Source organism: Denticeps clupeoides, chromosome 9 (assembly GCF_900700375.1).
Source record: "Denticeps clupeoides chromosome 9, fDenClu1.1, whole genome shotgun sequence".
Lineage (NCBI taxonomy): Eukaryota > Metazoa > Chordata > Actinopteri > Clupeiformes > Denticipitidae > Denticeps > Denticeps clupeoides.
In genome coordinates, this window is record NC_041715.1 from 17,270,853 (window position 1) to 17,282,830 (window position 11,978).

General features: G+C 45.6%; 2 protein-coding genes across 2 annotated transcripts; one reads left to right on the forward strand and one right to left on the reverse strand.

The window, feature by feature from the left end:
* Positions 1–1,779: 1,779 nt before the first annotated feature.
* Positions 1,780–4,287, reverse strand: sowahca (sosondowah ankyrin repeat domain family Ca). Its single transcript, XM_028990668.1, has one exon. It carries the CDS (start codon positions 4,120–4,122, stop codon positions 2,602–2,604), a length of 1,521 nt encoding a protein of 506 aa, XP_028846501.1. The 5' UTR covers positions 4,123–4,287; the 3' UTR covers positions 1,780–2,601.
* Positions 4,288–4,717: 430 nt separating this feature from the next.
* septin10 (septin 10) lies at positions 4,718–9,801 on the forward strand. The gene is made up of 10 exons (XM_028990669.1): positions 4,718–4,831; positions 5,526–5,640; positions 5,712–5,907; positions 5,987–6,173; positions 6,853–7,014; positions 7,125–7,221; positions 8,147–8,315; positions 8,916–9,048; positions 9,181–9,359; positions 9,527–9,801. The coding sequence occupies exons 1-10, from the start codon at positions 4,802–4,804 to the stop codon at positions 9,540–9,542; spliced, it is 1,284 nt and encodes a 427-aa protein (XP_028846502.1). The 5' UTR covers positions 4,718–4,801; the 3' UTR covers positions 9,543–9,801.
* The last annotated feature ends 2,177 nt before the right edge of the window (positions 9,802–11,978 follow it).

The window sequence follows — 11,978 nt, forward strand, 5'->3', positions numbered from 1 at the left end:
ACACACACACACATAAACTAAATATACACTTTAACTATGGTGGGGCAGTCGTGGCTTAGTGGCTAAAGAAGCAACCCCATAGTCAGAAGGTTGCAGGTTCGAACCCCGATCCGCCAAGGTGCCACTGAGCAAAGCACCGTCCCCACACACTGCTCCCCGGGCGCCTGTCATTGCTGCCCACTACTCACCAAGGGTGATGGTTAAAAGCAGAGGACACATTTTGTTGTGTCACCGTGTGCTGTGCTGCAGTGTTTCACAATGACAATCACTTTAACTTTTTCTCTTTCATTAGAAATCATTATAATATCATTATAAATCCTTTGTCTAAAAACACACATTTGTTGACTGTTCACCATAAACTGGAATCAAATTCCTCGTCTGTGTTCACTCACCTTTTTGGCCGGCCAGTAAAAGTGATTGTGATAATGCAGGCCATGCAGGTGCTCGTCCACTCTTCATTATTGCTGAATGCAGATGCGGGTTCAAAAGATGCAGGGCAGGGACTCCCCCTCCACAGAAGGAGGTGATTTACATATTTAGCATTTATCAGACGCCTTTATCCAGAGCGTCTTACAATCAGAAGTGACAGGGACAACTTAGGAGCAACCCAGGTGCAGCATAGGGTTAAGTGTCTTTCTCAGGGATTTTAACCTGGGTCTTCTGGTTCATGGTCTTAGTCAAGTGTGTTGCCCACTAGGCTACTACCCACATTTAGACCTGAGATTCCTGGACATGTCTCCTGTGAAGAACGTCGCATATTTTCAGTGGCTTGGCGTTGTACACCATTACATACACTGGACCAATGTTACTGTTAATTATGACATATCTTCATATCTTTTCTTCATACATAGCCAGAATGGTTGCAATAAAAAAGTGCCGTTCTGCGTGCGACCCGAGGCAACAGAGATATTGGCACATTTTCCCAGAAAGCAGCAGATGCGTTTACATAATAGGAATTATTCCACTAGCGCTGTTATGTAGGTCACTGGCAAAATGAAATTCTCATCTGAGGGGCGTGACTTACTTCACAGTCATCCGAAGGAATGTTGTGATTCCAAATACATTTCACGTTAGAAAATGAAAAATTCTCTGTGCTGTATATGAATTTGATGGCTTTCCACACAGAGAGGTTTCTTCCCATTTCTCATCAGGAATGTGATTGCGTCTTATTGATTTACATGGAAGCATCATTATTATGCAGCCTTTCTAAACTGCATTTTAAAAAAAAACAGAAGAAATCCTCCCAACAATAACGATGGCAAAATCAAAAAGTGTAATCATGAAAAGTGAATGCGGAAATAATTTAGATTACAACAAGGGTGGTAGTGGCCTAGTGGGTAACACACTCGCCTATGAACCAGAAGACCCAGGTTCAAATTCCACTTACTACCATCATGTCCCTGAGCAAGACACTTAACCCAGAGTGTCTCCAGGGGGGGGACTGTCCCTGTAACTACTGACTGTAAGTCCCTCCAGATATGGGCGTCTGATAAATGTCATAAATGGTAATGTAGATTGATTTGTAAAAAAATGTGTTTCTATCTAAAGATGGTGCTAGAAGAACTGGGTGTCGGTCTCTCCCAACTCTGTAAACTAACGACTGCTCTCATACAAGCAAAAGTCCACAGAATGAGAACAATATTGTATTGCAGCTCAGTTTACATCATGTCATTATGAATATGTTTTTGCAAATGTTACTGCAAATCAATAAATCAATATTTGATCAGCGTTTGACAGGTAACTTTTATTTTTTGTTACGTTAACAAAATTACTTGCAACTTAGAGGAAAAAAAGTTTTTTTTTATTGGTGCCTAAGACTTAGAAATAAATTCTGTATATAAATTCTTCAATAAAGATTTAACATCGTTCTGATCTGCCTCAACAGCGAAATCATGTCGAATTTAGATGAATAATTTTTTTTCCCTGAAGAAAAACAGACTCACACAAAACCGCGACTTCCTTCGGTGTCACATGGGCTACACCAATCAGGCGGTTTCATGGCTTTCAGTTACCAGATGGGAAGCATCCGTTTTCATTTGATACTCAAATAAATAATATAGCTGTACAGACTGTCAGACTAGTAAACTGTTGCATGTGAATTATTAATGCGGACAACAGATGTAAAACACTGCTGTTCAATATCAGTGACAGCGATCGAGGTATTTGATCTGGATTCCCTCACTGCACCTCGTTTACCCTGGTAACACCGCGCCGTGGTCCGTCTGGATTCTTCTGAAAAATACACATTTAATTTCGCCTTAATAAATAAACCCTCTCGATGCGTAATTCTTTAGTCAGCAATGTGACAAGTCGTTAGAAGATTATGAAGGGCGTGGTACAAAAGTGCTCATTAATTAAAAAATATTCTAAATAAAGTATCTTGCAGAGACATAAATGTTTAAGAATCCGATTCACCACGTTAGGTGAACATTTAAGGATAGACACGACAGGTATAAAAGGTGAAATATAAGAATATGTGTTCAAAGTAAGTAAAGGGTTGAATATCTGCCAATGCTGCATTATAGCAGCTACAAAGATCAGACTTAGTGGTCAGTTCAACATTTCCAAGTCAGTGAAAAGGTTAAAGGTCACAGAATAGGCTCATCCGAAAAGGTTTGACATGGGTCTGGATTTGACTGGGCTCTTGAGGGACTCGTCCCCTTCTTCGGATTCTCGAAAGGACGTGCTGTGGACGATCTGCGTCTTGAACCTGCCCCTGTTCAGCTTGATCCGTCCGATGGAGGACTTCCTGTACAGGGACCGAGGCCTCGGCCCTCCCCCGGCGTCACACTCGCCGTCGTCCGGCGCGCTCAGCAGCCTCAGCGGGTTCAGGTTGGCGTGAAGAACTCTGGGCAACCTCCAGCGCCCTCCGGCGCTCTCCGCGCCCTCTGCGTCCGCGTCCCCGCAGGCCCCGATGATGTCCTTAATGTCCCCGGCAGCAGTGGGGCTCAGGTACTGCGACGCCTTCCTGCCGCTGTGGTCCCGCAGCTCCACGTCAGCCTCGAACGCTCCGACCAGGAGCTTCACCACCTCCGCGTGGTTGTGCATGGCGGCCAGATGCAACGGCGTGTACCCAGCGCCGGAGCGGGCGTTGACGTTCAGCGGGACGCCGTGCTCTTTGGCGAAACCGACCAGCGTGGCAAAAAGCTCCTGCTTGCCTTGCTTGGCCGCCCAGTGAAGGCAGGTGAACCCAGTGACAAAGTCCCTTTTGGTGACAAGGCTGGGCTCCCGGGCCAGGAGGCGCCGCAGGCTCTCCCACTCGCCGTCAGACGCGCACAGCATCCATTCGTGCTCCAGCGGGTCCAGCATCACCGACGCGCAGTCTTCGTCCCTGCAGGCCGCAGGCTCGCCCTCTTTGCCCCTCGGCGCCATGTTGCCCTGCGAGGTCCTGTGGACGAGGGTGCGGACCTGGGGCGAGCTGCTCATCATGGCCTCCAGGAAGCTCTTCCTGCTGCCCTTCGGGGTGTTACCCTCACCGGCGACGTTCCCGCTGTCCTGCACACCGTCCTTTTCTCCGCCCTCGGACAAAGCCAGGAGGCCGCGCCCTGGACCCTTGGAGGGCCGACGGCGGCTGGCGATCTGGGACGCATGTTCAGGATCTTCTCCCTTCACCACCACATCCAGGTCCTGATTTGGACAAGTGCTGTCCTCGCCAGCTGGACTCGCATCTTCACCCCTCCTTAATTCAGCAGGTTCAGCAGGTCCAGGGTTAGTGAGCTGAGCTGGCTGAGAAGGTTGCGCAGGACTAGAGTCGGTGTCCTTTGTTCTCCCTTCAATCATTGCGTCGTCAGATGACGTCACGGCCGACAACTTTCCCCCTGCATCGCCTTCTTCTCCCAGCGCAGCATCCTCGCCCGAACCGACCGCCATGTTCAGGTTAAACGGCCCGTCGGTGCGCAGCAGCATCACGGGGCCGCGGAACCTCCTCCGCACGCACACGAATTTGTCCCCGTCCTCCAGGCGCACGACGGCGAGCGCGTCCACGAAGCGCTTCAGCGTCTCACGGAAGGACGCGCTGGAGAAGCGCGACCTGAAGTGGTCGATCAGCTCCCGGTTCTTCACCCTGCCTCCTCTTGCAATTAGAAACTGCAGAACCGCATCCTGTGTGAATTCGGTCGCCATCGTCAAAGGCGTTTAAAACGTTAAAAAATATATTTTTTTTCATATATGTGTATACTAAAACACGCCCCCCTTGTCAGTAATGAGTTGGGGGGGGTGTTGTTAAAGATGCGAATGACAGCATTCCGCCTTTCACGGCTGAAAGTAGGTTACCCATTCAAATAGGCATGTAAAAGCCCGAGCGTCCGATAGGGGTCGCCACCGCCACGTAGAGCAGTCCGCTGCTTCTTAACAACCAGCGGGAAAAAAGACAGAAACTGTCAAACATTTTTCACCATTTGGGGTCCAAACGAACTGTTAAGCAAACGGCGAACTCCAACATACGAGAGCCAAAATGGCTGCCATTTCTCACCAACCACACAGGGCAGTTCTATATATATTTTAAAAAATCTAATTCACTCACAAACATAAAGCATGCTACATACATACGTCCCATACATATCAGCTAAAGAAATGTTTATTTTACTAAAAGCATTATTTATTCGTATGAATTTGTTTATTATGAACATGTATTGATTTTTAAAGTTTTAAAATAATTGCTGCTATTGAATTGGAGGCACGATACTGGAATATAATATGACAGTATTTCATTTTTTTTTTTAATGACATCACACATCACGTATGTCTGCTTGTCGGCGGTGGGCGTGGTCCACTGGCACAACTTCTTCTCGTTCAGAACGCCATGGCTTCACGTGGTGCTGTCCGTGAGATGGTAGGTGTCAGTTTATTACAGGGTCGAAAATGTACAGATTTATTAACACGGACTGAACTTCAGTTAATCATATTCCTTTCTAACGCTATAACTTGTTAACCTGCCACGTGAATGAATAACCCTATTTAACCATCTTATCTCTGTTTTAACCATGATTGTGGAAGTTTATGGATTATGGATTAATTTAATCAATGTAATTACGAATGTAATTATGGATGAATGAATTTTTTTTTTTTCAAACTGCATCACTCTTGGTGCGACTGCGCGCTCATCTCCGTGTGCCCTTGGGGACACAACAGCGACAATTGTCATGTCACGCCAAAGACGCTGCTGTACTTGGTCGAAGTTGGTCATGTTGCTAAAAAAGCTAAATGAAATATGTGATACTTATAATGGATAACAAAAAAAGAAACGTTTTGCTCATGGGTTTGAGAACATCTGACATCATCCAGCCGAGACAACAGGGGGTCCCCTTCAGTCTGATGGGACTATAATGACAGACGGGGTCCGCCACTTGCCTCTTGTTTCTTGGCAGAGTGGAAATGAATAAAGCCATTGTCAGCGTGCGAAGTGACGTCGCCATGGGTGTCAGCATGGCAGAAGTCCTCCCTTTACTAGCTGTTAAGAATCAACCCACACAGTTCATTGTCCTCAGCCAACAGATCCATTGCTTTTCTCTGAATGCCTCTCTCAGGACAGAAAAGTCCGCGCTCTGCCCCTGTCTGGGCACGTTGGCCTCGACGCTTTGCCCGATCAGCTGGTGAACAAGTCATTGGGTCAAGGCTTCTGCTTTAACCTCCTCTGTGTAGGTGAGTATAACACTGGCGTAGTTTGGGGGACGTGAACTCCGCAATGAATGTATTTACCGCACGTCTTTCAGGAGAGACCGGTATTGGCAAGTCAACGCTCATGAACACGCTTTTCAGCACCGACTTTGAGAACCTCGAGTCTCCCCATTTTGAGCCCAGGGGGAAATTGAGAGCGAGAACATATGGACTTCGCGAGAACGGCGTCCAGCTCAAGCTCACTATAGTCAGCACCATCGGTTTCGGTGATCAGATGAACCAGCAGGACAGGCGAGTGAACTTTACCAATCCCTTCCAGGCCGCATCATGCAGCTCTTGACTTGAATTCGTATGCTTTGGGGATATTTAGCTACCAGCCCATCGTGGACTACGTTGACGCTCAGTTCGAATCCTTTCTGCAAGAAGAGCTCAAAATCAAGCGCTCCTTACACAACTACCACGACTCCCGAGTCCACGTCTGCCTCTACTTCATCGCCCCGTCTGGACACTCGCTCAAGTCTCTGGACCTGGTGACCATGAAGAAACTGGACAGGAAGGTGAGATTTGCTTAGGCCGATGGTGGAATTTGGTGGAACTCAAATTTGAACAATGTTGATCTGCTAATGGCAAAACGTGTTAATTTATGCAGTGTTCTCACGCCTCCGAGGCTGGGGGTTTGAATCCTGGATGTGTGTGTGAGTGGACGTTTGCATGCTGTCCTGTTCCTGCGGGTTCTGTGCACAAAGTGGATGGGCGACTCAGACTTGACCGTCGCTGTGCGCCCATTGACTCTGGAGAAGCTCTGGCATATTGTCCTTTCAGCGCTCATTGTAATAGTATAATTTTTTCAACTGGCTGGAGGATAGACTCACACTAAGACATGTAATAATGTGGTTATTAGACATCATTTACAGGAATGTTTATGTTAATGACTATGCTCATAGCTCACAGCTTGACACAGGATCCAAAATACAAACACAAACAACCGCCACGCCTCCCACCGACTCGTTTGTTAGCTGGTTTGTTGGTTGATGAGGGCCGCTGTGCTCGAGGGGGGGTTGTATTTTGACAAGAACCCGTGCTGAATACAGATCAGAGAGGGTTCGGCAGTGGAACTCCTCACAGTGGCCCCAAAATTGATGGTCTCAAAGTGAATGGTCCCTTTCATTCTGCCTCGGAGCGATGGGCAGCCCGCTTGCCGCCCTGCCGGCGTTATACGTGCTTCTGTTTTGACAGGTTAACGTGATCCCGGTCATCGCTAAATCGGACACGATCTCAAGGGCGGAGCTGCACAGCTTCAAGATGAAGATCATGAGTGAGCTGGTGAGCAGCGGTGTCCAGATCTATCAGTTCCCAACAGACGACGAGACAGTCGCTGGGATCAACGGCGTCATGAATGTAAGTCCAGCAGATCAGCACGGGCACCTTTATTGTCTTTGGCTCTTATGACTCCGAGAGACCAGCAGACATTGTTCCATTACTGTGGTTCCTTGTTTATGGATCTTCAGGGTCACCTTCCATTTGCCGTGGTTGGAAGCACAGAGGCCATTAACGTTGGAAACAAATTGGTGAGGGGAAGGCAGTATCCCTGGGGTGTGGTGCAAGGTGAGAGAAAGGCGCTCAGCTTTGGTAAAACCAGTGTAGAAACAAACTTTTTTACAAACAGCAAGCAATGAAATGTGTCCTCTGCATTTAAACATCACCCTCAGTGAGCTGTAGGCAGCCGTGAGAGTCGCCCGGGGAGCAGCGTGTGGGTAGTGCCATGGGGTGCAGGAGAAACGCAAGTGCTCGACATGTTGAGAAAACAAGGAATATTAATAACAGAAAAGAAAGAAGGCACGGTGGTCCAAACACAAATTACTTATCAAAAGAAATGCACGCAGCATGGACACTAAAACACGAACAAACCAAAAATCATGACATATAAATGCTGAATCGTCTGACTTATGAAGGGTTCTAATCACCCACTAATGAGAGCGAAGCGACAAGCTTTCAGTTACGAGTTTACTTCCGTACCCGCTAGGCCCCCACTGCCCCATGCGTTTCAAGCTTGTATTCTGAATGACTTTTTATGTACTTTGTACAGAATACGTCTATGGCAATGCATTCGGTATTCAAACATTATTAATTTTTCAAAATATTTTGCTACGTAGTGCTTACTTGGCAGCACACATAACATAATTTAAAATTATAAATAGTTGCCATGGGGTGAAAAGGAGGAGGCGCAAAACCTCGACGTGAAAAGTAAAAGGAGTTTTTAATAAACCAACAATGGCAAAAACGACCAGAACAAACAAACAAACAAACAATGGTCGGGGAGAAAGCCACATAGAAAGTGTTCTAAGAACCCACGCCAAATGAGCAGCATCTGGGGGGGACTCGAACCCATGTTTGCATGTGACCTGGCTAGTCCAGCACTGCATTGGCATCGCAGGTTGGCTCTTGTTGCCAAGAGAACCTAATCTGTGCCGATGAGCGGGTCTTTCGAAATGTATATGGATGTGGGAATTTACGTGGGTGTGATGTGCAGTGGAGAACGGGAGCCACTGTGACTTCGTGAAGCTGAGGGAGATGCTGATCAGCGTGAACATGAACGACCTGCGCGAACAAACGCACGCTCGCCACTACGAGCTGTACCGCCGCTGCCGGCTGCAGGAGATGGGCTTCAGAGACACGGAGCCCAACAGGAAGCCAGCCAGGTAGGAACGGTCACCAGTCACCGTTTCAGCCATTTTTACGGGTCACCAGTCTCGTCATGTCCTGCTTTAAAGAATTTGTGGAAGTTTATAATTATTAGGTGAGAATCAGCTAAAACTAGAGTTGTTTCAAATTTCTTTTGTTCTAAATCTTCAACTTTTTTGCTGTTCTGTAAAACCCTGAAATCTAGATTCTTTTTTTGCACATTCTCTACGTAGGTGAGTTTGCATAATTCAGTTTATTTAATTCACCGCCAATTCTAATTCATTGTCCCCAAACCTCCCACTGAGATATGAAGCCCCGGGGACTGTTGACATAACCTCATTTAATGAGACATTCTTGAGATTTCCAGGAATTTCCCCCGAACCCGCGTGCAGGGTCCTGCAAGAAAGTCATCCAGCAGCTGATGGCTCAGTGCTTCTATCCAAACCAGGCCTAAATATGCTACATTTATTATGATTATTATTTTAAAAAAATTATATATATATATATATATATAAAAATAATAATCATAAAGACATATATATATATATATATTCTCATTTCAGATGATAAGACGTTTAAGGTGATTATGAGAAATATAATTGTAATTGTGTGTGCAGCCTTCATCAGACCTATACAGCCAGACGACAGGAGTATCTGAGGGAGTTTCACGGGGTGGAAGAAGAGATGAAGCAGATGTTTGTGCAGAAAGTAAAGAGGACGGAAGCAGAGCTGAAGGATGCTGAGGAAGAGGTGAGGTGTTGCACCCACCCGCTGTACCAAAATACAAAACAAAGTGAAAATCAAATTAAGTGTCTGAATAATTCAGAACTTCTCTCTTCATCGTTGCTGTTGATGATGACGACGATGCTTCATTATGCGCAGCTACAGTTCAGGTTTGAGCGGATGAAGAGGCTTCATCAGCAGGAGAAGAAGCGGCTGGAGGAGAAGAGGAGGATCCTGGAGGAAGACATGAACAGCTTCAACAAGATGAGAGCAGCGGTAGAACTCCTGCAGGCCCCGTCTTTTAGCACAGCCGGCAAAAAGGACAAAGATCACAAAAAGTGAGTTTTTACAAAAAAAAAACCTTCTCCCTTATTCTTCCACATGCAGCAATATTAATACCTTTCTGCTGTATTCTGATATCATCCGAAATTATAACTTGCTGATTGTGTTTTGTAGATCATATTCGCATGTATAATTACATTTGTAATGTCTTCTTTTGTTTCAGCTCTGGGTTTCTGTGAGTGGGGCCTCCACCTGCAACACCAGCACCCACAATCAGAGACATCATGGTGGAAACAAGTTAACCATGCAAAAGCTAAAGCACAATGTTTAATGCATTCCATGATAACATTTATATTATTTATTCGTCTAATATTTTCTACTTTTTTCTACTGGTTTTCATTTTGTGCCAGCAAGGTTTGTAAATGATTTAAAAGATGTTTTTTTTAACCCTTAAAAACATGCTACATAAATAATGGTTAATAATATTTTTTAATGATGGCCTTTGACCTATGTATCTTTTTTTTCTGTTTCTGGGCCAGTTTCAGTTTATCCAGAAAGGAGTTTTTCGTCCGTGTGTCCTTTTCAATCTGTGAAGATAGGGGACACGTTTGTCACTAGATGGCGCTACAGCACCATTTATTGCCTGGAGACTCAAAAGTGACCCACATTCTGCACTATGACCACAAACACTGATGCGCACTAAACGGTCTCAAGGCAATACTCACAATTTTTATTTATTATGATCATTTATTATTAAGTAGTATTAGGGCTTAACATGGGCAGGAATGTATTAAAACATCCACATCGATTTGCAGTGAAGGTATGCTTACCAAATAGGTTAAAATAAAGTAGCCTTTGAGGTAGATGGGTTACCAAGGCAACTGGGAAGGGGGGTGCTGTGCCCAATGGGAACTAAAGAGGTCATTGTTCGTCCCCTACCTCACCTCCGTGAGATGCCTTGGGTGTTTGGACCAGCTGTGTTTGTGCTTACCTCTTCACTGCCAACGCCGCTCGTGACACACATACTATTTTAATTTATTCATTCGTTTTAGAACCATGGTGGAGTCCTCTACAGGGTAAAATACAAGAGAGCAATAGTATAGAGCAGAGGGGAACTTGTTTTTTTGACAGCTAAACATCTCATCTGCAGTTTGGTTTCCATTACAGAGTAGCAGCTTCTCAAACAGTAATAAAAAATGCCTGTTTTCATTATGGTGCTTTCTTGTGATAATGTCATGTGGCCTGTAAATGCAAAACTAGGTGTTTCCACTGCAGCTTTTAAAAAAAAATATCCTTAACCTTTGGCTTTGAATCATATGAAATATCATGTTTTCTGTTCTAAATTTCAGTTTGCTGTGGTGGAATGGCACCTTGGTCTTATTTCAAGGAGTCTGTTATAAATTGCATCTTTTTTCCAAAATAGGTCCCAGAGAGATCAGTGGGTGGGTGAATTTCAGTTTGCACAAACACGACAATGGACAAATAACTAAATATCAAAAGGTGATCAGATTCAACAGTTGGCAAAATTTACATTTTACATTTTCACTTGTCTTTCTGCGACCTCTGTTTGACGGAAACCTTTTTTCAGCACCCAGGCTTAGATGTCGTCTCGGGTTAGGTCCGCCGAAACAAATAGCCCTTCGGCCAGCAGACGGCCTTTCATGTGCTGAGCTGGAGCCAGGGCGGGTTTGACAGGAGCCCTCAGCGCCGCCGCCCAGAAATCTTAATATCTGCTGGTTGAAGAGAAGAAACCGCTTCGGTATTTACTGCAGGTAGGGTTGGCTTCACCCACGTCCCTGACAGGGTCATTTTCTCGGCCCTCCCAGGAATACCAAACAAGCGGCAGCGTGGCTGTTACAGTAGCGCCGCGACCCAGTAACCTCATTGGCTGTCAGGGCCCCAGGAATAATCGCTGGCATTTGCATTTAGATTGTCCGTAGTTGACAGCCTTCTCGAGTGATTCTTCGGCATGGCGACGTGCGGCGAGGAAATTGGTTTGTCATTCGGGTCTGAGGTGGCGGGTCGGAAATTTCCAATTACGCCCTGCGGCCCACTCGGACACGCGGAGCCGACGCTTTGAGGGACCACAAAGCATCAGGAGGGTTTAGTCAATGACAAGATCAGAAGGTCCTGGCCATCAGGGATGAAGGTTCTGGTGACAGACATTCCGGAAACACGGAGGAGAGGGACGTTGGCGCAGAAGTGGCATTTCAGCCAGCTGTGTCAGGAGCATCTCTAATAGTGACCAGGACGAGGTGCTGTCAACCCTAAGGTCGCCATTGCAGAAGAAGAAATAAAAAAAAAAAAAACTACAGACGTCATTATCCAGCTGCTTGCTCTGAGGACAGATAAGTGACAGGAGCACCGTGTGATTCATTAATAAAGATTAATTAAGTACGGAATTTCCTGATTAAACAAGGTCACCTGCCAAAAATAGTGACAAGGACATTCCATTATTTTTGATGAGTTATGTTATGCTTATATCCCCAATTAAAACAGGCTGTTCTACAGCCAGGCGCGGCTCCTGTGGCATGTTACAATGCCGTTCATTTATTTTAACGAGTTGCACATTTAAAATGAAGCACAGGGATTCATGTGTTCGTTTGAACAGCCCTCGTTGCAACATACATGGTACATTACTCATATATTTTTAACTACTAGAAATGATGATTATT